The sequence below is a fragment of the Bos mutus genome, chromosome 3 (genome assembly GCF_027580195.1).
Source record: "Bos mutus isolate GX-2022 chromosome 3, NWIPB_WYAK_1.1, whole genome shotgun sequence".
In the NCBI taxonomy this organism is placed as follows: Eukaryota; Metazoa; Chordata; class Mammalia; order Artiodactyla; family Bovidae; genus Bos; species Bos mutus.
This window is the reverse complement of record NC_091619.1, coordinates 99,152,748-99,178,264: the sequence shown is the minus strand read 5'-3', so window position 1 is coordinate 99,178,264 and position 25,517 is coordinate 99,152,748. Positions and strand designations below refer to the sequence as shown.

The window sequence follows — 25,517 nt, the reverse complement described above, 5'->3', positions numbered from 1 at the left end:
TGCGTTTTCTGGGGATCAGGAGGGTTTCCTTTCTTTACCGCGTCTTTTCCTACCGGACGGACAACAGTGCCCTTTGACTTGCATCATCTAGCTACTTCCACCGACCTCTACCAACCGCAGCTCCGAGGGCTGGAGGTAGAAAACCATACAAAACGGCCACAGGGGTGCGTGCCAGCCCGTGATCCACCCAGTTGGTCGAGGCTTATTTTGAATGGTGGGATGGGTAGGATGCAAAGGAGGTGCTGTCTTCTGGAGAAGACTTTAGAGAGTGCCCTGTTCGTGCGCAACATAAGGGGTTAGGGAGTAAAGTTTTCTTAAATTTATCCACGCACTTGAAAAATATTTACTTACCATCTGTTACATAGGCGGACTCTAGTTAGGATTGGTTTTGACCCTGACTTCCTGGAGAAGGGAAAGGCTACCCACTCCAATATTCTGGCCTGGAGTATTCCCTATACAGTCCATGGGGTCGCAAAGAGTCGGACACGACTGAGCGACTTTCACTTCGCTTCACTTCCATAATTCTTAAAAGGAGAGGGAGAGAAACCGTGCATGAACCAGCTCTAATACTATGGGAGGGATAAATACTACAAGAGTAGACCCGAAGGATTTTAGGAGCTCAGAATTAGAAGGGGAACTTATGGCAGTGCAGATGGCTTTTGAGCTAGGCTTTGAAAGATTTGTGGAGACATGAGTCCTTGCATGGCTCAAAGAGAAAAGTGAGGGATTGGTGCCAGGAACTATGAGCATCTTCTGGCCAAAGGAGATACTAATGGGAGAGCAATCTTGGAGGAATAGGTAGGCCCAGACTCTGGAAGGTCTTTGATGCCACACTCAACCCTGAGCTTATGGGTAGATCTTACTGATGGAAAAATATTTCCAATGCATTTTATGCCACCGAGCACCAGAGCTTAGACTTTATCCTAAGGACAATGGGGAGGCTGCAGAGGTTTAAACAAAACAGTAACAATCAGATTAATGTTTTAGAAAGATCAATGAAAAGAATGGATTCGAGACTGGGAGAAGGAGGGAGACCAGTTCAGGAAGTTGTTTCAGTCATGTGAAAGGATTATGGTGGCCTGAAGCATGGAGAGGTAACAGGATTGAAGAGAAGGATGGATTCCTTAGACTTATGAGTTTAAAAGAACTGGACTAGAACTGGACTTGGTGACTGGTCGGATGTGGGATAAGTAGGAAACGTGAAGAATGTCTAATTTCCTGCCTTGGGCAAACAGAAAGGAGAGTTGTTAGGAAAGAGTCAATTCTGGGCATGGTGAGTTTGAGGTGCCAGTGGGATATCCAAGTGGAAGTGTCCAGGAGGCAGCTGAGTATGCCTGACTGGAGTTTGCAAGATAAGTCTAAATTGGAAATTAAAATATTTAGTCTGTAGTGTCTTAAAGATGGCAGCCACACACTGGATTGATTTGTTTGGCTTGCCCGGAGAGACTGTGTAGAGAAAGAAGAGAAGAAGGGACTTCCTTGATGGCCCAGTGGCTAAGACTCCATGCTCCCAGTGCAGGGGACCTGGGTTTGACCCCTGGTCAGGGAACTAGATCCCACATACCACGATGAAGAGTTCTCATGCTGCAATTAAAGATCCCACATGCCACAACTGAGCATGTGAAAGTTTATTTCTTCAGGCAGCCGAAGAAATAAACATTTTTAAAGGAAGAAGAGGAGAGAGCCTAGGACAGAACCCTGAGAAGCACCTGTGTTTGAGGTTCTGGCAAAGGAGAATGAATCTGCAAAGGTAATTGAGGTAAAGTGTCTACAGTACTTCATTAATCAGTAGTAGAACATGCTTTTCCAGTAACCAAGGAGAAAAGTGTTAAAGGCTGATTACTAATCAAGATAAATAAAATCTAAAAAGATTCACTGAATTTAGAAACAAGGAAGTGGTTGTAAAGGCAGTTTCAGTGAAACTGCAGGAGCAGAGGTCAAATTACATTGAGCTGAAAAGTAAGTGGGAAGGTGAGGAAGTGAAGACTCTACTTTCAAGAAGTTTGGCTCTTTAGGAGAAGAGAGAGAAGGTGATAGCTGGAAGGAGAGATGGGTTTTTATTCATACGGGAGAAATGCTGTCAGTATGGATCCAGCAAAGAGGAAGAAGATTAGAGGGCAGAGGAGATAACAGAGAGTGGCGCCCCTGGGTAAAGAATAAGGTTGGGGATCCAAAGCATTGGTGGCAGAATTCACTTCAAGCGATATCTGCCTTGTGACAGAAAGGAAGCATGTAAGACTAGTACATTAGTAGATTTGGTAGCAGGAAGTTGAGAAAATTCATGTTTGATGGATTCTATTTTTTCTTTATAGTAGGACCATGGTATTAGCCAGGGAGAGAGAGGTTGGAGATGGAGTGCAAGATTTGAGACGAGCAGAAGAAGACTGAAATAGCTGCGTGGAGAATGGAAGCAGGTTGACTGAGCTAGCCTACAGATTTCTGGGCAGTTATGAGCCCTGTTGAGGTTCAGTTCGGTTCGGTTCATTCGCTCAGTCATGTCCAACTCTTTGCAACCCCATGGACTGCAGCACAACAGGCCTCCCTGTCCATCACCAACTCCCAGAGTTTACTCAAACTCATGTCCATTAAGTCGGTGATACCATCCAGCCATCTCATCCTCTGTCGTCCCTTTCTCCTGCCTTCAATCTTTCCCAGCGTCAGGGTCTTTTCAAATGAGTCAGTTCTTTGCATCAGGTGGCCAAAGTATTGGAGTTTCAGCTTCAGCATCAGTCCTTCTGTTGAGGTTGGAGACCATTAATTTGTTGCAGCTGCAGTCTGCATGGTTGTGTGCTATATATTTTTCCCCCAACAACATTTGTCCATCTACTGGTGGGTGCAGAAAGATGAATTGAGTTGATCTCAGTTTGAATTTAAATCAGGTGGATAAAATGGAAGGACAAAGGACGAAGTTGAGGATTCTGGTAAAAGAGTAATTGAGATGGTGGACCATAGACCCTAAACTGCATGCTGCTGCTAAGTTGCTTCAGTCGTGTCCGACTCTGTGCGACTCCACAGACAGCAGCCCACCAGGCTCCCCCGTCCCTGGGATTCTCCAGGCAAGAACACTGGAGTGGGTTGCCATTTCCTTCTCCAATGCAGGAAAGTGAAAAGTGAAAGTGAAGTCGCTCAGTCGTGCCCAACTCTTAGCAACCCCATGGTCTGCAGCCTACCAGGCTCCTCCGTCCATGGGATTTTCCAGGCAAGAGTACTGGAGTGGGGTGCCATTGCCTTCTCTGCCTAAACTGCATAGGAGAGTGTAAAAGTGTTATGGGCTGGAGGTCCCAGTGAAGTCACAGAACCCAGATCTTGGAAACAGTTGAATGAGAGAATTATGATCACAAAGTGGAGTAATGAAGTTTGAGTAGTTTCAAGTGATGACAAGGTCCAGAGTTTGGCCACAGTAGTGGGGTGCCAAAATGGAGTACAGAAGACAGCCAGGATGTTGATATGGCCATTGAAATTCCCCCAGGTGATGGCAAAACTTGAAGGGAGGAAAGGGAGGAGGATGCTTGTGAGCCAGGTACCAAGGTCCTTGATGAATATAGCAGGTTGTTCTGTAGTCTGTAGATGACAGCAGGAGGAAGGGCAAAGGTCAATACAGCTGAATGGCATGATGCTAAAGTAGCAAGTGTTTTCAGAAAGAACAGGTAGAGTAGGAACTGAGGTGGGCTTTGGTAGGGAGACCCTAGCCCCTGTCCCAGCCCTGAGATTCCTGGGATGTAAGAGTGTCAGCAGCCTTCTCCAGGGTTAGCTATGCAGAAATGGTGCCCTGAGGAAGACCCAGCTTTCGGGGTTGGCTGGAGGTGGGCAAAGCAAGTGTGGAGCCGCTAAGGGGCTAAAGGTGGGGGAGACTTTGCTGATCAGGAACAAAAGTTTTTGAGGGCAGAGTAAGAAGTTTGGAAGGGAAGGAAAGGCAAGAAATCAGGTCCAGGAGGATGAAACGTAGAGCAGAACTTGGGCAGGAGACTCTGGTGAACCTAGATAATTTACATTTTGTGGGGAGAGCATGAGGGCAGGCCTGCAGAGTGGAGCCAGAGGCAGAATTGAGTCTGGGATGAGGAAAAGGGGGTCTGTGGGTAGAGAATGAGGGTAAGTATGGGCAGCTGGTGAAGGCAGAGGGTTGTGCAGGAAAGCCATAGGGAAAATGGTCTGTGGAAAGAGGATGGAGGGAATGGCAGTTAACTGTGGGGACGAGATGGGGGCATATGGAGTCTGTGGGGAGCTGGTGGGTAGCAGAAGGGATGTGTGAAGAGGGTATGAGTAGGGAGCAGAAGGAAGAACATCTATGAGGAGAAAGTGACATATTGTAGTACGTTTGGCCCTAAGGTGCAGGTGAAGGCCAGGACACCCTGGGCATGAGGTTTGGAAGGAGAGTGTTTCTCTCTCTCCCTCTGCGTCTGTCTTCTCCCTGCATCTCTCCCTCTCTCTCTCTGAATCAGGAGCTGAGAGTGAGGAGTATGACTGGGAGAGGCCTCTGTCCATTCTGCAGATGGAACCAGCAGTAACAGGAGAGAGCGGCTGCCTTGTCTCCAAGGCCTTGTGAGGACAGGGAGCCAGGCTGGCAGCCCATGTGCTGGAGGCTTCTTGCTTTTTGAAATATGTCTTTTGATTTAGGAGGACAAAAAAGCCCTCTGAGAAATTTTATTTAGAGACAAGACCTAGTGACCTTCTGACTTTTAACACCTCTTCTCTCTTGTTGTGAAGGGCCTTTGGCTTAGTACAAGGGTTTTGAGGTTTCTATGATTTTCGTTTCCCGGCATGAAGAAGAACCATTTGGCTCCTATAGGAATGATTTATGGATAAGTCTAGATTTATTAATCACCTCTGAAGATGGAGAGGAAATTAAAAACAAAGAGACCACTCTGGGCTGAAGACAAAGTAGGTTTGTCGTCCTTGCAGAAGACCTTGCCAAGGTTAGAAGGCCACAGACAAACCAATTTGGATGGGGGCTCCTAATCCAGATTTTAATTTCATGTGCTTTGATTTTTTCAGACCATTTTCTCTCCAAGGTAAAATAATGACCATTTTAATTGGCTGCCACTTACAGAGAGATTCTCATAAGCATGATGGCACACGTATATTTTTCTCTGGCATTCCGGGTATTCTCCGGTTCTTATGATCAAGCTGGTGAAACTGACTTTTACTGCATGCTGCATGCCATGATCAGTTGACTATAAATTAAATCCTCTTCTCCAAAAGCCATTTTCCATTAGTGCTAATTTGTTTGCTTCTCATTTCCACTGATCATTAGAGTCTCTGGTTGTGAACACCAAATTGGAAATGATTTCTTTGACATTTCAAAAAAATTTTCTCCTCTTCTTGAATGCCATTTGGCTGCAGCTAAAGAACATTATGGTTTGCAGAGGAACAGTTCACTCCAATTACAATTTAACTGACCGTTCATGGCACTGAATCCCTGTCCTTAGTGTCCAAAGATGGCACCGCTGCTGACATTGCTATTTCCTGTCGTAGCTGTAAAATGCCTCATAGACTTTGCACCGGCCTTCTTGGATGGGAATCTGCCACTCTGCACATGGCAGCTTTGAGAAGTTGGTAGTTTTATGGACCTACATATCATGAACATTCAGACATAACCATCTAAACGGGAGCTAGCTGATTTCTTCACTCATTCATCCAGCGAGCATTTATTAAACATCTACTTTGTGCCAGGCCAGGCCCTGGGGACACAGAAACAGGGAGGACCAATCCCTGCCCTCGAGCAACTCACACTCTAGTGGGAGCGATGGTGAAGTTTTATAGCATAGCAGGAGACTGGCATACGTAGAACCACACACCTGAGAACCTCCAGCTGTCTTGGGGAATTGTGTCAGGGCAGAAAGGAGCCTGGCTATTCCCTGATGGCAGAGCAGGGTTGAGATACAAGAGGGCCCTGGAAGAGCCTGGGGAGTTGAGAAGTCGGTGCTGGTTGCAATGTGGGAGTGACTGTTCATGAGGCTAGGCTGGGGTCAAGTTTTGAAGGACATTTTATGCCACATTGAGTGTAAACTTTATCCTGTAGGCCAGAGGGAGAAATCTGAAGATAAACAGGGAGGAAGTATAGAAGTTTGAAGGAAAGTCTTTGTTTATGTTTTATGTTGGGGTTGGCAAAGATTGGAATAAGTATAAGAGAAATCAGAGGAGGTGGAGAGACTGAAGATAGAGGAGACTATCACATGCAATGCTGGGAACCTAGCACACGCAGTGAAGCTGGGTGCCCATGCGCTGAGGTTAAGTGTAGAGGGAGAGGGAGTTCCCTGGTGGCCTAGTGATTAGGATTCCGGGCTGCAGTGCCATAGCCTGGGTTCAGTCCTTGGTCCAGGAACTGAAATCCCACAAGCCATGTGGCACAGCCAAAAAAAAAAAAAAAATGGAGGGAAAGAAGGGAGTTGCTCCTGATGGGCTCTGTTTCCTGTGAAGCAGGAAGCAAGGTTAACTGGGCATCTTTCCTGACCCTTCCAGCTTTCATACTCCAGACAGTCACCAGGTCCTGCTGCTCCAACCTGTATGACATTTCTACTTCTCTCCAGCCCTAGGGTCATCAGCATCTTTTGCCAAGATTATGGAAACAGCTTCCTAACTGCTGCCCCACCTTTAGCCTTGCCCGGTCCTGATCACCTTTCTGCACTGCAGTCAAGATGATATCTCTAGGACAAAGTCATTTCTTGTCACACTGACTTGTTGTTGTTGTTTAGTTGCTACATCATGTCCGACTCTTTTGCAACCCCATGGACTGTAGCCCACCCAGCTCCTCTGTCCGTGGAATTTCCCAGGTAACAATACTTGAGTGGGTTGCCATACCCTCCTCCAGGGGATCTTCCCAACCCAGGGATTGAACCCATGTATCCTGCATTGACAGGCAGATTCTTTACTGCTGAGCCATCAGGGAAGCCCACCATTCTGGACTTAAAGCCCTTCAATACCCTCCTGTTGCCCAAGGGTTTCCTATATGCTAGGCAATTTGTTGACCTTTATGAGAGTCAACTCTTATTATCCCCTCTTCTCAGGTAAGAGAAATGAAGCCTGGAGAAGTTAAGTAGTTTGCATGAGATAACACAGGCAGGAGGTAGAAGATCATCCGACTCCTGTGTCTGTGTTCCTAGCCACTGCACTGCACTGCCTCCCACTCACAATTCATTAAATATGCCTTAAACTTGCATACCTTTGAGCCTCTACTACTACTACTACTACTGCTGCTACTACTACTAAGTCGCTTCAGTCGTGTCCGACTCTGTGCGACCCCAGAGACGGCAGACCACCAGGCTCCCCCGTCCCTGAGATTCTCCAGGCAAGAGTACTGGAGTGGGGTGCCATTGAGCCTCTACGTGTTTTATTCCCTCTGCCTGGAATACAATTTGCTTACCTCTTCACCTGCCAGCTGCAGATGCCTTTCAGCCTGGTTGGCATCTCCTCTGGAAATCTTCCATAACAGCTGGGTTAGGTGTCCCTTGCTCACATTCCTGCAGTATCCTGTTGCTTGCCCCATTCTAGCGCTTACTACACTATTGGACTTAAACTTGCTTATTTACAGGCTCTATGCCACACTTAACCTTACCCACTTAGGGCAGGAACTGTGCCTTTCCTAGTTATCTCTAGAGGGATGGGGCTTGTGGGATGGGACGCACTTGTCTGCCACTGTGTTGAATTTCACATTGAATGGAGTTGCTGATAGTGAGGTTGGCAGTGGGCCAGAAGGATTCCTAGTCACAGCTGAGACAATTTACTGAGGATTTACATACAATGTGACAGGCACTGGAGACTGAAAGCGCAGAAAGAGGCAGCAGCCTGGGATGCGGGCTGTCCAAGAGAAGATGTGGGGGTGGAGAGGCATGAGGGAAGAAAGCCTTTTGAGCAGGAGAGGTGGCCAGTGATGTTAGTTGTTGCCCCAACAGGACAGGTGAGCAAAGGACTAAGATTGACCTGCTGCTGCTGCTAAGTCGCTTCAGTCGTGTCCCACTCTGTGCATCCCCATAGATGGCAGCCCACCAGGTTCCTCTGTCCCTAGGATTCTCCAGGCAAGAACACTGGAGTGGGTTGCCATTTCCTTCTTCAGTTGCATGAAAGTGAAAAGTGAAAGTGAAGTCGCTCAGTCGTATCCAACTCTTAGCAACCCCATGGACTGCAGCCCACCAGGCTCCTCCGTCCATGGGATTTTCCAGGCACGGGTACTGGAGTGGGGTGCCATTGCTTTCTCCAAGATTGACCTGCACCTCTTCATTGACCTGCACAATTAGGAGGTTATCAGAGACATGGCTGAAGTAATGCAAGTTGTAGGGGTAGGGGTGGCAGAGAAACAGAACTGTAGTGAGTTGAGGAGAAAATGGCCTGTGGAGGGATAGAAAGTGTGTAGAAGCTTTGCTGTGAAGTGAGAAAACCAGAAAGGTGACTGGAGGGGGACAGGAGGTAGAGATAAGTGATTTTTCTTTTCTTCTTTTTGCTTATTTTTATTTTAGGATTGGTAAGAATTAAGTAAGTTAACAGAAAAATGCCTAATTAAAGAGACCAGTTGAGGACCCAGGGGAATAGAGAGTAATGGATGGAGTGATGGCCCAGAGGAGACTGGTTTGGTAGGTGCAGAGCTCTGGTTAAGGGGTAAAGAAGGAAAAGAGAAGGATGGATATGGATTCTATAACACGAGAAGAATGAAGAGACTGTGAGGACATTCTTGCCTAATGGCCTATAACTTTTTGCTGAGCCCACAAGTAGATCTCCTGAGAACAGAGGGAAGAGGTGGAAGGGTAAGGAGCTTGGAGTTGTAGATTTCCCAGGCCATTCACAAAGTTTAGGCTGTGGACCGTGAGTATGAATGCCAAATTGGATAGAGGTCACTGGAGTCCAGATCATGTGCCTTTCCTGTGAGCCCCAACATATCACGGGTTTAACCCCATCAGAGCACTTTGCACTTTTCAATAAAATCACCTGGTTGCCTTTCTCTCTGCCTCATCAGTCAGCAAGCACCTTGAGAGCAAAGACTATATTTGTTATGTTAACCACTACCAGTCCTTGTGCTTGGCTAGGACTGGCACCCAGGACATCTGTTTAATTAATTACTATGTGGAGTTTAGGAAAGTAAAGTGCTCATTATGAACACAGTGTGTTGAATGGCAGTTTAAATAACACTTGTTGAATATCGTAATGTGCCAGGGATGATGCTGGCCAAAATCATGAAGATGGAACAGGTTGATGTTGGAATTGCCTGGCAGCTTATGGGCAAACAGGAGGGCTTAGTGCAGGAGGGAGTGGCCAGGAAATCAGCCTGGGTCAAGGGAGAGGGTGAAAGACAGGAGGCCTGACCTCAAAGGAAAGGAAGTGACAGAGAAACAGTATGAGGACCTTAGAGAATAGTGTGTGAAGTAGGGGGAAGCCAGCAGTCTCCTCTTAATTCCCACTGGAAGCATAATGTAGGGGATGGACTCGTGCTGGGGACAGAGTCAGATTTCAATTGTGGAAAAATGTACATGGAAGACGTTCTTTGGCCTGAGACGTTTGAAACTTTATCTTGAGGGTAATGGGAAACAACTGAAGAGTTTTAAGCAAATCTGCCCGATTTGCATTTTTTAAAAAGAATCTCACATCGCTACACGGAGAATATAGCCAATATTTTGTAATAACTGTAAATGGAGTGTAACCTTTAAAACTGTATAAAAAAATAAAGCACATTTTATTGTAATGATAAAAAAAAAAGACTTTCACATCACTGTGGAGATTAGGATGGGGTAAACCTGAAGATCGGTTAGGAGGCTGAAGCAGGGATCCCCCTGAGGGATGGGGGTAAATTACAACAGAGCAGTGGAGATGGAGATAGACAATCTGAGGGAGAATTCGATGGTCTAATTGGCAGGAGTCTGGCAACAGTTCTGATGAGGAGGGCAAGGGAGAGGAATACAGCAAAGACTTCTCTTGAGTGACCAGAGAGTGATAACAGACACTGAAATAGGACCAACACAGGCACAGGAGCAGGTGGGAGGCCTTGATGATGGGGCTCATTGAAGGATGTATGAAACCTACCAAGGAAGATGTCTGTGGTCATTTAGTCATGTTCTATGGTTTTTCCAGTGGTCGTGTATGGATGTGAGAGTTGGACTATAAAGAAAGTTTAGCGCCGAAGAACTGATGCTTTTGAACTGTGGTGTTAGAAAAGACTCTTGAGAGTCCCTTAGACTACAAGGAGATCCAACCAGTCCATCCTAAAGGAAATCAGTCCTAAATATTCATTGGAAGGACTGATGCTGAAGCTGAAACTCCAGTACTTTGGCCACCTGATTCAAAGAACTGACTCTTTGGAAAAGACCCTGATGCTGGGAAAAATTGAAGGCGGAAGGAGAAGGGGACGACAGAGGATGAGATGGTTGGATGGTATCACCGACTCAATGGACATGAGTTTGAGTAAACTCCGAGAGTTTGTGATGGACAAGGAAGCCTGTCATGCTGCAGTCCATGGGGTCGCAAAGAGATGGACATGACTGAGTGACTGAACTGATGGATTTGGGAGTCATAAAACCTACAGATGTAATAGGAACTTGAAATTGGTACATTTCTCCCCCTTCCCCACTATTTTCTTTAATTCTTTTAAAAATTGTACTTACTGGTTTTTTCAATCATCATCAAATCTCTCTTTTTTTTTTCTTGGCCACCCTGAGTGGCTTGCGGGATCTTAGTTCCTCGACCTGGGATTGAAACCCAGATCCTGGCAGTAAAAGCACCAAGTCCTCATCACTGGACCATCAAGGAATTCCCATCAAATCTTATTTTGAAGAAAAGTTGAGACAAAAATAAATCAGTGGCTGGAGTCTCTTAATTGAACATGATTGCCCCCCCCTTTACTTCCCCCTACCTCTCAAAACTTCACTGATTTAACACTGAAGAAATATTAAAAGAAACACAAAAGCTCTGAAAAGGAGGCAGTAGCAGATGAAAGTCAACAGATACTTGGAAGGCAGGTGGCGAAGCGTTACCTGGATAGAAACTTTGCAAGAAATTACAGACTAAGTGCCAACCAGGGAAGATTACCAACATGAAGCAAATCAGTTCACCCAGTTTAACCTCAAGAGGCTTAATGCCTGGGAAACATGAGTTACCCCAGAAAGTCAGCTTGGAGGCACAGGGTTAAACACAGGTGCTTGGCTGGAGTCCGTGTGCAGAGCCCTTTGCTGTGGCCCCAGAGCTGTGCTCTCAAAAGCCAAATAATTCTATGGACTTTCCTGGTGGTCCAGTGGTTAAGATCCGCCTGCCAATGCAGGAGATCCCTGACCCGGGAAGATCCCACATGCCTCAGAGCGACTAAGCCCATGCGCCACAACTATTGAGCCCGTGTTCTGGAGCCTATGAACTGCAACTACTGAAGCCCGAGGGCCCTAGAGCCTGTGCTCTGCAACAAGAGAAACCACCACAATGAGAAGCCCTTGAACCACAGGAGTAGCCCCCCGCCCCCCGCAACACGAGAGCAGCAGTAAACACCCAGCACAGCCAAAACAAAGCCAAACAACTCTATCAACTGCCTTGCTGCATATGGAGGAACTCCGGAGGCTTCCATACTCGGGGATCTCAAACAGGGTTTGAAGGGCAGGGAAGAGGTGCAGGGTGGACAACTGAGGGGTGGAGGGAAGGTCTGTACTTCATAGTGACAGCCCCAGGCCCTCCCCACGCTTCCCCCCAGGATGCCGACTGCCAGGCACTACGCCCCTACCCTCTCATCCTCCCTGTGAAAGTAGAAAATTCTTCTCCAGAGGCCCTGAGAACCCCAGGTGGGGATAGGAAAAAAAGAAAAAACCTCCACTGACATTTAAGAGTTTCTCAATGACAAATCTAGTTGTTGCCTGATAAAGAAATTTTTGAGGTTCTTCCATGGTGATCCAGTGACTGGGACCCAATGCAGGGGGCCCAGATTTGATCCCTGGTCAGGGAACTAGATCCCATATGCCGCAACTAAGAGTTCACCTGCTGCACTTAAAGATCCTGTGTGCCACAACTAAGACCCCGTGCAGTCAAATAAATAGTTTTTTAAATCAACTTCCTAAAAAAAAATTGTTTTCAAAACTGAAGGAAACAATACCTATTGAAAACAGCCCACCAAAGTCTCAGTATAATAAATGAAAAAGGCAAGCACCAAAGCATATCGTCATACAATTTCAGAAATGGTTTTCAAAGCATCAGGAGTGGAAAAAACAAGCCACAGACAAAGGCACAGAAATCAGAATGTCAGATTTCTCATCAGCAAGCCTAGGGAGGCTCAATCTAAGGAAGCTTGTTGCTAACCTGGAATCATACACCCAACCAATCTGACATGAGGTCAGAATACTTTCAGACTTTCAAGGACACAGAAAAAATTTCCTTACTTAGGAAGCTACTGGAGAATGTGCTTCAACAAAATGAGAGAGTAAACCAAAGAAGATGAGGTGGACCCAGAAAATAGGACGATGGACAGAGAAGACTAGCAAAAGGAAATCCCAGGACAACATTTGTGTACCAGGCTTAGCAAACAGTCAGTCCAAACTGGAACAGAAAGACAAGAGGTTCATGAGAGAGAGGTCTTTGGGGAAAAGATGGGACTGATCAGTTAGAGGCTGAGCATTTGGGAAGATTGTTGCTATGTGTTTCAAATATTTGGAAGAAAACAGCTCTAGTACTTAGAAAATTAAATAGTTGAAAAAATAAACAATTACTACCTCCAGATAAAACCAAGTTTAAGAGAAGGAAAACATAATAGTAGTTTACAGCTTGAGTGAACAGTGTTTATTTACATGATCAATAATGTAAACACTAAATATAGATTAACTATAAATTGTGGAAAACTATATTGTGAGAATGAGGGGAGGACAATAGGGCTTAGAGTGGAGTAAGAGAGCTAATTCCTCAGAATTAGAAATAAATATTGCCTAAAATTGATGAATCAGGTAGTAGCAATTATTAGTTTGTGAGGGCTGCCCTCTATTGCTTAAACAATAGAAATTTATTCTCACGGTTCTGCACCTCAGATAAAGGTGTCCAAGATCAAGGTGTCACAGGATCGGCTTCTCCTAAGGCCTCTCTCCTTGGCTTGCAGATGGCCACCTTCAGGCATCTTCAGATGGTCTTCCCTCTTCCTGTGTTGGTGTCCTAAGCTCCATTTGTAAGGATACCAGTTATGTTGGATCAGAGCCCACCCCGATGACTTCATTAACTCAGTTACCTCTTTAAAGACGCTCTCTCTAAGGAATTCCCTGTGGCTAATTCCAGTGATTAAGACTCCATGCTTCCACTGCAGGAGACATGGGTTCAATCCCTGGTCTGGGAACTAAGATCCCACACGCCACATGGTGCTGCCAAAAAGAATAAATAAAAAATTAAAAAGCAAACAACAACCACAAAAAATGCAACTCTGATTTGGAAATAAGTAAATAAATAAAAATAAAGACCCTGTCTCTAAACAGAGTCACATTCTGAGGTACTGGGAACTAGGGCTTCAACATATGAATCTGTTGAATTCAGCCTGTAGCAAGCAGTATAAACTCATTATTTGGACGTATAGAGGTGGCACCAGGAGAAATAACCAAACGAGTTGAAAGTGGGTTGCCTCTGGAGTGAGACTGGAGGATGGCAAAGGGGAAGGCAAGTGTTATACCTTTTTACCAGATATCAGGTGGGCAGCCAGGCCTTGAGCCCAGTCTGGCTCTAAACCCGGTGTTCTTCCCGTCTACCGTAAGGTTAGGAGCTCCTCCAGACCACGGCCGTGCCTCATGCCTCTCCTCACCGCCCTCAGCAGCTTGCACAGCACTTTACTACATGGGTATGACTTACAACTGTATCACTATAACCGTTAAAGCCACTGGTGACCTAAATGGAAAGGAAATCTTAAAAAAGGGTATATATGTATATGTATAATTGATTCACTGCACTGAACAGCAGAAATTAACACAGCATTGTAAAGCAACTATCCTCCAATAAAATTCTTTTTTAATTAAAAAAGCTGCCATTTGTCAAGTTTCTTTTGTTGTTTGGGAAAAAAAAAAGAAGAAACTGACGCAGCATGGTGAACTGGGTGCCATGGAGCAGACTTAGCTATGGAAGGTAGATCATTGGTGATATCCAAACAGAAGACTGCAGTGGTGTGTGGAGTCCCCACCCAGGTGGTTTGCACAGCCTTCAGCAGTCGCATACTGGTGATGGTGAGCGAGTTGGGGAAGATGGGTACCCTGGTCTCCCTGGAACCCAGCAGTGTGACCCGTGACATCGGCAAGCCTGTGCTGACCACTGAAGTCCTCCTCGGGAAGGATGAGCCTCTCATCCATGTCTTCACAACCTGGTGGCATTTGTGTTTCAAGAAGTTGGAAAACAGAGCCATTCTCCTCGCCCTGGCCACAAAGGACAAGAGCATGGAGGTGGTGAAGACCCTGAAGAAGGTGATCCAGACGTGCCAGGTGTGGTGACCCTGGAGCGGCCACCCCTGCTGTCCAGGAGGGCCATGAGGCAACTCAGACACCTCCTCAAGGATTTGAAGGCCCTCCTTTAGAGAAGGAGGAACTCTCTCTGGCTTTGGCCCTTGAAGCTGGAAGAAACACAAACATCTCTGGCTGACCCTGGTTTGGCGGCTGATGTCCCCCCTGGAGGGAGGACGGGAAACATGTCCTGAGAATGTTGTGAGTCCTCCTCCCCAAGTCCAGATAGCTGCACATGTGTGAGAATTGATGGAATGAGTCATGTCCCTCAATTGTTGGGGCAAACATTTTTTTTATGAAAAATAAATGTTTTTATTTATTTAGAAACTGATAGAGGAAGACAGATCCAAGGAAACCTAAAGGGACCATAATATGGAGCGTTCAGCTGAAAGTTTCTCACCTGCAATATTCTAGAATCGCTAGGTGCATCTCTGATAGCGCTCTGAGTTTTGATCCTAGAAAGGGTCCATCCACGGCAGGGGAGGGGCACGAATGTTTTCCTGCCGATGGCGGTGTTTCAGCCCCTCCCTCCTGGGGTCTAGTACAGCCAAAGCATCCCCATTTACTTGAGGCCGATTTGGCTGTTAAAGGTGGCCATGGCCTCTGTAAGTTATTCTCAGACTTGGGGCTGTAATGTCATTCACAGTGATGGATGCCTGATCCCATGAGAGGTTTTGGTCATTTCTGTGTTTCAGTTGATCCACAGTTATTCACCTGGATGTTAATGCTGACAGGCTATCTTGGTTGACTCCATCCCTGAGACTACGTGGACGCCCTTCCTGGGAGAACATACCCATTGCCCTCCGGGGTGCAGTGGAGGTCAGTGTGTATGTATGTCTGTCTTAGCAGGCCTCAGATTATTGCTTCCTAATAAAATTCTGATAGCTGGGCCCCATCAATATCTCAAATACATGTGAGGAAACGTTAATTTAGAATCAATTTTAGGATGTTTCAGACTGTAAAGTCCTTTTAACTAGATCTCTGGCGAAGATGTAGGAGCACTTTATGGGACTGTAAATTTCATGTTGAACCGTCTTCGTGAAATACACATCTCCCCTACCAACAAGCTGTTCTCTCCATATCAATCATGGCCCTGCAAGTAATGTTTCACAAATATTCTGTAAATCACAGAAAACCCCATGATAATGTGAAATATGACTTTCACTTATCTGTTAGACAAAAGAATCACACATGCCTCTCTCCCATCAGCACTAACATTTGTTATGGATAATAACACTTTCAATCACAACTATTTTTGGAAAACGGGTTTATTTTAAACCTTCCCTCCCCCACTGAAAACACTCTCCCAAGGACACAGACTCCTACAAACCACAGCCCATTAATCCAACTATGGAATGAGAACTTTTTCTTCCCACTAACTTAAAAAAAAAAAAAGTTGTTTTTAAAAGAGTTAGCCTAAAAGCCAATGTATAAGATTGAGTAACGTTTTACCTCGGCTGATTGGCGTAAGAGGGGGCTGAGTCTCTAAAGGCCCAGTCTCTGATGCTGTGTGAGGTGCGGGCAGAGAGAGGCCAGATTTTTCTCTGGCATCTTCGTATCCACTGGAGCCTATGGTCCTTTTAGTCACTGGCACCAGCAGAGAAGCCAAAGAGCTGCAAATATATTTTCTCGACTCCATGACAACATAGCTGGATCCTCCCTGTTTGAGCAGCAGGTGGCCAGTTGTAGAGGAGTATTTTGAACGTCACCACAGCCATATGGGTGACAGAGGCTCACCCTGCCTCCAGATGACTGCTGGGAAAGCAAAGCCTCCAGCATAATAACTACAGGCCTTGCACGGTTCTGAATACTTTGGTAACCTGTCTGTTCTCCCTTCTCTGTAGCCAGCTTCAGGACTGACTGATCATGACTTCTATAAAGGAGCAGGCAGCAATCAGCCGGCTCTTGAGTTTTTTACAGGATTGGGACAATGCTGGCAAAGTCGCCAGGAGTAACATCCTCAACAATTTCATTGAAGCCAACCAAGGCAAGACTGCCCCTGAGCTGGAGCAGGAGTTTTCCCAGGGAGCTAGCTTGTTCCTGGTCCGCCTGACCACCTGGCTGAGACTCACGTATCCTTTGCTGAACAGGAAGACAATTAGGTGGTCCATGGGGTCGCTAGGAGTCGGACATGACTGAGCGACTTCACTTTCACTTTTCTCTTTCATGCATTGGAGAAGGAAGTGGCAACCCACTCCAGTGTTCTTGCCTGGAGAATCTCAGGGACGAGGGAGCCTGGTGGGCTGCCATCTCTGGGGTCGCACAGAGTCAGACACGACTGAAGCGACTTAGCAGCAGCAGCAGCAAAGAAAAGGAATGAAGACTGTTGAGGGAGTGCTTCCCCTGACTATCTCTCAGATTTTAGAACAGGATGTAATAGTGATCAAAATACCATCTCCGAAGTCAAGAACTCCCTCAGCATCCTGTCTTTCCAGCCTGTAAATATATCCTCATTCTCTCTGCTAACCTCTCTTGCTCCCATCAGAGCTGAAGTGGGTGTTCTTTGTCTAGGACCAATCTTCTATCTGTACTATGCTTGAATCCCCTCCTGTCTCCCCAAGGATTTATTCATTCTCTCCTATAGACTTTACTTTTGCCTTATTACCAGGTGTTTAAAATATATATATACATATTTTTTTAAATTTATTTGGCTGTACTGGATCTTAGTTACAGCATTTGGGATCTTTAGTTGTGGCATGTGGGATCTAGTTCCCTGATCAGGGATGGAACCCAGGCTCATTGCATTGGGAGGACGGAGTCCTAGCCACTGGACCAGCAGGGAAGTTCATCCTTACCAGCTTTGTCATCAGCATTTATGTATGCTCAAATCTCTTCTAACTTAAAAACTGAAATTCAGTCCTTGCTGGAACCTATATTCCACCTTGCTTCTGCCCTTTGTGCTGAAGCCTGTGGAAAAGGCTGTTGACCTTCCCCACCTCCCTTTCTCCTCCACCCACTGCAGTCTGACTTCTGACTCCTCCGCTCCACTGATGCAGGTCTTGTCAAAGTTACCAATGCTTTTCTAATTGTGAAACCCAGTGACCACATCCTCAGTCCTTATACATGACCTCTCAGTGGCATTTGTCACACAAACCATTCCCACTTCTCAAAACACTGTTCCCTAAAACTAATGTAATGTTTATGTAAATTGTACCTCAATTAAAAAAAAGGAAAGAAAAAGAAGCCCTGTAGACCACATCACCAAACACACACATACACACTCACACACACACACACACACACTCTTCCTGTGGTTTCTGTGATACCAATTCTCTTGGTTTTCTCCTTTCTTTCTGTCCATCCTGCTGTTCTTCAGTTCAGTCGCTCAGTTGTGTCCGACTCTTTGCGACCCCATGAATTGCAGCACGCCAGGCCTCCCTGTCCATCACCAGGAGTTCACTCAAACTCACGTCCATAGAGTCGGTGATGCCATCCAGCCATCTCATCCTCTGTCGTCCCCTTCTCCTCCTGCCCTCAATCCCTCCCAGCATCAGAGTCTTTTCCAATGAGTCAGTTCTTCGCATGAGGTGGCCAAAGTACTGAGTTTCAGCTTTAGCATCATTCCTTCCAAAGAAATCCCAGGGCTGATCTCCTTCAGAATGGACTGGCTGGATCTCCTTGTAGTCCAAGGGACTCTCAAGAGTCTTCTCCAACACCACAGTTCAAAAGCATCAATTCTTCTGTGCTCAGCTTTCTTCACAGTCCAACTCTCACATCCATACATGACCACTGGAAAAACCATAGCCTTGACTAGACGGACTTTTGGCAAAGTAATGTCTCTGCTTTTCAATATGCTGTCTAGGTTGGTCATAACTTTCCTTCCAAGCAGTAAGTGTCTTTTAATTTCATAGCTGCGGTCACCATATGCAGTGATTTTGGAGCCCCCAAAAATAAAGTCAGACACTGTTTCCACTGTTTCCCCATCTATTTGCCATGAAGTGATGGGACCAGATGCCATGATCTTTGTTTTCTGAATGTTGAGCTTTAAGCCAACTTTTTCACTCTCCTCTTTCACTTTCATCAAGAGGCTCTTTAGTTCCTCTTCACTTTCTGCCATAAGGGTGGTATCACCTGCATATCTGAGGTTATTGATATTTCTCCCGGCAATCTTGATTCCAGCTTGTGCTTCTTCCAGCCACCCCTTAAACTTCGGTGTTCTACGGGACTCTAGGCACAGCCATCTTCTCTGCTCACTCTCAGATTCTCCCTAAGTGATCTAACCACTGTTGGGATGTTGCCATCACTCCAGTTTAAGCACTCTCAGTTGTGTCCCCTGCCCACATTTCTCTGGAATCTGAGTTTCATATCTCAGACAACTGCCACCTCCACTTGTCTCCCACAGAAGGACTCTCACGTCTCTGGCTTGGGAAGCTAGATGAATGGGGTGTCATTACATGGGAAGAGAATACAAGGAGAGGAGTGAGTTTGGAGTGGATGTGTTTGATTGGGGACACGTTGTGTTTGAGGAGCCTGTGCTCAGGAGCCCCAGCAGCAGATGGGGGCCGAAGACAGATGTAGTCCCCATCACGGTGGTAGTTTGAGTGGTGGGTGGTAGCATTATTCATCTCAAACATTTTCTTTTATTTATTTATTATTTATGTATCTTTGGCTGAGCTGGGTCCTGGTTGCTGTGCACGGGCTTCCTTTTCGTTGCGGTGAGCGGGGGCTACTCTTCGTTGCGGTGCACGGGCTTCTCGTTGCCATAGCTTCTCTAGTTGTGGAGCACAGGCTTTAGGCACACGGGCTTCAGTAGTTGCCTCACGGGCTCTAGAGCGCAGCTCAGTAGTTGTGGTGCGGGGACTTAGTTGCTCCACGGCATGAATCTTCCCAGATCAGGGACTGAGCCCATGTCCTGTGCTTTGGTCGGTAGATTCTTATCCAGTGTACCACCAGGGAAGTCCTCAGACCTTTTTCTTATGTATTTGTCTCTTTGCCTGAACCCTCTCCCTTAAACCTCCTCTTTATTTGACCAATTCCTCTCTATTATTCAGGTCTCAATCCAGGCATCACTTTCCCAGGAAGCCCTTTTCAGAGTCCCAGACTAGTTTATGTTCCCCTTTTAAATATATTCATGGTGCTTTAAACTGAGATATTGATCTCTCTTCCCGCACTGGATTGTAAACTCTACAAGGGCAAGAATCACATCTGTTCTACTCATGTCTGCATTTCTAACGCCTAGCACATGCCTGGCACATAAAGGGTGCTTAACACATGTTTGTTGAACAAGGGAATGATTGAACCAGAGAACCTGCAACTAAGCAGAACTAAAGGCTTAGGTAACCACAGCTTTCTTTTTTTACAGTTAATCATTGATAAAATTATTAATCAGACTCAGACCTAGGACACAGTCCAAAGGGAATCCTCTGAATACATCTTTGGGTTAACTCCAATGTTCTTAGACATTAATGTGCATAAAAGGGGTTTTAAATGCAGATAACAAGTGTACTCCCCCACACACAACCCCCAAGTTTTGATTTAGTAGATTGAGGGTGAGTCCTTGGAGTCTTGGTCAAAAAAACGCTGGGTGACTCTGATGCCAGTGATCCACAAGTGGTGTTTTAAAAAACATCAGCACTACCATCTGACTTTGTCCCCTTAACTCATGACACTAACCTCACCAAGGCTGTCACTAACCTGACAACATTTTCCATTCAACCAAAGGGTGACGCGAGTAAGGCAGAGTCATATGTGTTCAGAGTCAGATCCTAGCTTTATTTAAAACTGTGATATTGATTGATTGATAAATGTGAACCATTTTTAAAGTCTTAATTGAATTTGTTACAATGCTGTTTCTGTTGTTCATGTTCTGTTTTTTTTTTTGGCCATAAGGCATGTGGGATCTTAGCTCCCCAACCGCAGAGATCTTAGCTCCCCAACCGCAGACTGAACCCTTATCCCCTGCATTGGAAGGTGAAGTCTTAACCACTTGACCGCCAGGGAAGTCCCAAAACTTTAATACTTTATTCATCGTGGATATTTGTATTATTTTTCTTTTTTTTTAATAGTGCAGGAAATAGTATTTAGTCACTGAGTCTTTTGATAGGCCCTTAAATTTCATACTTGAGGGAATTCCCTGGCACTTAGATTAAGATTCTCCACTTTCACTGCCCAGGGTGTGGGTTCAATCCCTGCTCAAGGAACTAAGATCCTGCAAGCCACGTAGCATGGCCCCCCAAAAAAAACCTACCAGAAGAAAGTGAACCACTCGCCTCATACCCGAGCCCTGGCTCTGCTTGACCACTGCCCCTTTTAAAGCTCTCCTCTCCTCTCCCTTCTATCACTGTTTCTCAGTAATCATTACAGGGTCTTTCTTCAGTTCAGTTGCTCAGTCGTGTCCAACTCTTTGCAATCCCCATGGACTGCAGCACACCAGGCTTCCCTGTCTATCACCAACTCCCGGAGCTTGCTCAAACTCATGTCCATCAAGTTGGTGATGCCATCCTCTGTCATCCCCTTCTCCTCCTGCTTCAATCTTTCCCAGCATCAAGGTCTTTTCCACTGAGTCAGTTCTTTGCATCAGGTAGCCAAAGTATTGGAGCTTCAGCTTCGCATCAGTCCTTCCAATGAATATTCAGGACTGAGTTCCTTTAGGATTGACTGGTTTGATCTCCTTGCAGTCCAAGGGATTCTCAAGAGTCTTCTCCAACACCACAGTTCAAAAACATCAATTCTTTGGCACTCAGCTTTCTTTATAGTCCAACTCTGACATCCATACATGACTACTGGAAAAAACCATAGCTTTGACTAGACAGACCTTTGTCAGCAAAGTAATGTCTCCACTTTTCAATATGCTGTCTAGGTTGGTCATAGCTTTTCTTCCAAGAAGCAAGTGTCTTTTAATTTCAAGGCTGCAGTCACCATCTACAGTGATTTTGGAGCCCCCCAAAATAAAGTCTGTCACTGTTTCCATTGCTTCCCCATCTATTTGCCATGAAGTGATGGGACCGGATGCCATGATCTTAGTTTTCTGAATGTTGTGTTTTAAGTCAACTTTTTCACTCTCCTCTTTCACTTTCATCAAGAAGCTCTTTAGTTCCTCTTTGTTTTCTGCCATAATGGTGGTGTCATCTGCGTATCTGAGGTTATTGATATTTCTCACGGCAATCTTGACTCCAGCTTGTGCTTCATCCAGCCTGGCATTTTGCATGATATATTCTTCATATAAGTTAAATAAACAGGGTGACAATATACAGCCTTGATGTACTCTTCTCCCAATTTGGAACCAGTCTGTTGTTCCATGTCTGGTTCTAACCGTTGCTTCTTGACCTGCATACAGATTTCTCAGGAGGCAGGTCAGGTGGTCTGGTATACCCATTTCTTTAAGAATTTTCCACAGTTTGTTATGATCCACACAGTCAAAGGCTTTGGCGTAGTCGATAAAGCAGAAGTAGATGTTTTTCTGGAACTCTCTTGCTTTTTCGATGATCCAGTGGATATTGGCAACTTGATCTCTGGTTCCTCTGCCTTTTCTAAATCCAGCTTGAACATCTGGAAGTTCTACCACCCCTTAAATGTTAGTGTTTCCAAGAATTCTCTCTTCAGCCCTCTTCTTTTCTTCCTCAATCATTGCACTGGTTAACTGAGGCATTGTATCATTTTTCTCCATATCCTAAGTATCAATCAGAGAACCAGACATTTAGTCGACACTCAGTCAACGCTTATTGAATGAACAACGTGTTTGTTTGTTTGTTTTGTCACACTACACAGCTCGTGGGGTCTCATTTCCCGACCAGAGACTGAAAAGGCAACCAGGGAACTCCTGAACCACGCTTTTAATATATAGTTGTATATGCAGTTTCTACACCTGAACTTTATAATTTCCTAACTTTTTGTGGCCTTGTCATACAACAGAGGAAACAGACTGGCTGAAGACACATAGCATTTTGAATGTCTCTTCAAAATGCTGTATTTTGAATCAGTGACCCCCACCCCACTGCTCTCCAGCCCTCTAGTTATGGTGGATTTGAAGGAAAACCAATCAATATACCATCATCATGTTTTATAAAATTGACTGCCACCTCCTTCCACCTTAGCTTCAAACCCCTTTTTTAAACTTGAACTTCCAGAACTGATCAGTAAAACTAAGGATGTATATATTATAATTGCAAAAATGATTAGTTACCATATATTGAGTCTTTTTATGCTCTAAGCACTGAACTTTGTGTACCATACGAATATCTCATTTGAGCCTCACACCAAGCCTAATAGGTGATTGGTACTGACCCATTTTATAGATTAGAAGGATGAGCCTTGAAAAGGTTGAATAATTTACTAGTAGGCACAGAGATGGGGAGGGCATGGCAACCCATTCCAGTATTCTTGCCTGGAGAATCCCCATGGACTGAGGAGCCTGGAGGGCTACAGTCCATGGGGTTGCAAAGACTTGGACACGACTGAGCGACTAAGCACAGCACAGCACAGCTACACAGATAGACACTGGCCCCAAATTCAGACATCATCCACTCTACCTCAGGGTCTCCCTGCCACGGTCCCACTTCCAACACCATCTAAGGAGACCGTCTGGCAGGATGGCCTGACAGTAAGAACTCAGACTCTGAGTTAGGCTGCCTAGGTTCAAATACCAGTTCCATCAGTGAACTTGGGGACCTTGGACAGGTCATGATAACCTGTCTGCAGTTATCTCCTCGTGAAGAAAGTAGAAATACTGATAGCATCCACTGCAGGGTAACTGAGACCAGGCAGGCAAAGCCGTTCGCACAGGGCCTGGCACACAATGAATGCTTAGCACTTGCTAGCTCCTGCTGATAGCTTGGCAGAAGTGGCAAACTTCTGGAACTAATTGCTGGAAATAATGGACCAGAAATACATATAGTGAGTGGTTATGATAATAAGGCTAGCCTGGGACAGAGGAAAAAGAAGGTGTCAAAAGTTGGTCAGCCCGCACTGAGGAGGCATGGGGCAGGAATGGGGGCATGGGTTTCAGGGAAGCAGGGTGATGAGCTGGTAGCCTGGCCCCAGCTACAATGGCAACAGGCAGGGGAGCCTGGCTCCAGAGCAAACACTGTTTTTGCAGTAAAGAGCCTTTCCTAATGAGCCAATCTGTCTCTACTTCTATTGGCACCCTGGGAACCAGGGTGCAGCAGAGATAATTTGCCTCATGCACCCTCCCTTCCCAACAAAGCACCATTACCTCCAACCCATTACATTAGCCTTTATCAGTCTTGGAAGCTCTCAGTCATCCTCCATGAGCTGCAATAATTTCAGCTAATTTCTTAAGTGTTCTAAGAGCCCGTGATGTGTTATGAGCCTAGTAATTGTTGACTGGTTCCTCTTCTGTTGTGGCTTGATTTCATACCTTGCATCCAAGCTGATGCGTGCTCTGGGTGCTTTATTACATTGAAGCTTTTTGCAAAAGCTCACATTAAAAAATAACATTAAGTACTGAGGTTCTTTTAAATCAGAGTTTAATTTTTCCACCATCTCCTGTTGTTCTTATTAGGAAGACACACAATTCTTCATAAAGATAGTGACTTCCAGTATAAAGCTTTGAGCAAGGCAAAATTGAAAATTAATGATGAAGCTGATTATTTTTTAGAGAAGTCCAAGAATGAGGTACAAAGTAATGAACTGTGCTGAGACCCAAGGGTACAATGGTCATGGCATAGGGAGGATTGTGAAATTGACCCCCAGCATTCTTCCTGCACCTTCTATTCATCAGAGCCTCTTACTCTCTAGAGAGCCCATCAGGGCCAGGGTGGTTGAACTGCCCCAGAAGAGCTTCCTGGAGAACCATGAACACGCCTGCCAGCACCCCTCATCCACCTGTCCCTTCAACCTAGTAGTCCCTCTCAGATAAAGGACGCAGCTCAGCTCTTGGTCATCCTGGGACATAGGTGGTATCAGGGATCAGACACAGGACGGAAAACCACCCTGAAATTCACTCTTTAACTTGTCGTACAGCTACATGACTGGTTCGCCTTTAGATAAGCTGCTCAGGTCCATTGGCGTCTTCTTATCAGCTGTAAGCAGGTGAGTTCTGTTCTAGAGAGATTCTGGAGTCTCAGTTGCCTACCGGGCTCACGGTGTCCTTGGCATTCCCACCCCATGGGACCTTGACTTTCTTTTATCGGTGGGTATCTAGTAGCCCTGAAAATGGACCCAGAGGTGGTCGCACCTGTGGTCCTGGCCTAGTTGCTTCTCCATCTCATGTGCTCCATTGATACTTTGCTAGTCAGCATCCTGTTGGTTGTGAATTACAGGAAACTAACTCATACTGGACCTGGGCTTCCCTGATGGCTCAGATGGTAAAGAATCTGCCTGCAATGAGGGAGACCTGGGTTCTATCCCTGGGTTGGGAATATCCCCTGGAGGAGGGAAAGGCTACCAGTATTCTGGCCTAGAGAATTCCATGGACTATATAGTCCATGGGGTCACAAAGAGCTGGACATGACTGAGCGACTTTCACTTTCAACTCATACTGGACAAGGAAAATGTAAACATTATTAGCCCACCTAACTGAAATGTCCAGAGGATGGAAATCCATATTTCCAGGTTCACTAGATCCAAGGGCCCAAAAAATATCAGTAGTTGGTCACTCCTGCTTTTTCTTCATTTCTCAGCTCTGTTCTCCTCTATATTCATAGACCTCCATGTGCCGTGGTCTTCAGACGCTCCAGACTTGCATCCTTCCAGCTCAGTCACATCAAAAATAGAGCATGTAGGACTTCCCTGGTAGTCCAGTGGTTAGAACTCCATACTTCCAATGCAAGGGGGCACAGATTTGATCCCTGGTCAGGGAACTAGGATTTCACATGCTATGAAGTGCAACCCCCAAAAAAAAATTTTAAGAGAACATGTGAAAAAAAGAAAACATGTATTTCCCAAGGGTTCCCAAGAAAATCCTGAGCCTCATTGCACCAACTTATACCTGGCCCCAAATCAATTACTACAGTCAGGATGACATACTCTTCGTCATCTGCTTACCCTCCAAAAACCACACGGCTTATGAGTGGTGAAGGGGTGATTCCCCAAGGGACAGTTGAGGTGTTTTTTCAAGAAGAGACACAGATGTTGGAAAGTCAAGCACAGGAAATGGCCATTGTATTTGACTTTCACATTTCCTTCTGGCAGGAAGAAATTTCCTAA

General features: G+C 45.6%; 1 protein-coding gene and 1 pseudogene across 2 annotated transcripts in view; both read left to right on the top strand.

Moving 5' to 3' along the window:
* Nucleotides 1-4: 4 nt before the first annotated feature.
* Nucleotides 5-25,517, top strand: part of ARMH1 (armadillo like helical domain containing 1) — a 62,430-nt gene continuing 36,917 nt past the window's right edge. The window contains exons 1-4 of one of the 2 annotated variants that reach the window (XM_070365019.1): nt 5-164; nt 15,107-15,230; nt 16,256-16,483; nt 24,333-24,401. In XM_070365019.1, the coding sequence (XP_070221120.1) occupies nt 16,278-16,483; nt 24,333-24,401 (275 nt within the window). In that variant the 5' untranslated portion in view covers nt 5-164; nt 15,107-15,230; nt 16,256-16,277. The remainder of the gene's footprint in view (nt 165-15,106; nt 15,231-16,255; nt 16,484-24,332; nt 24,402-25,517) is intronic. The other variant, XM_070365022.1, reaches the window with a different exon arrangement.
* LOC102271991 (proteasome assembly chaperone 3 pseudogene) lies at nt 14,037-14,402 on the top strand (annotated as a pseudogene).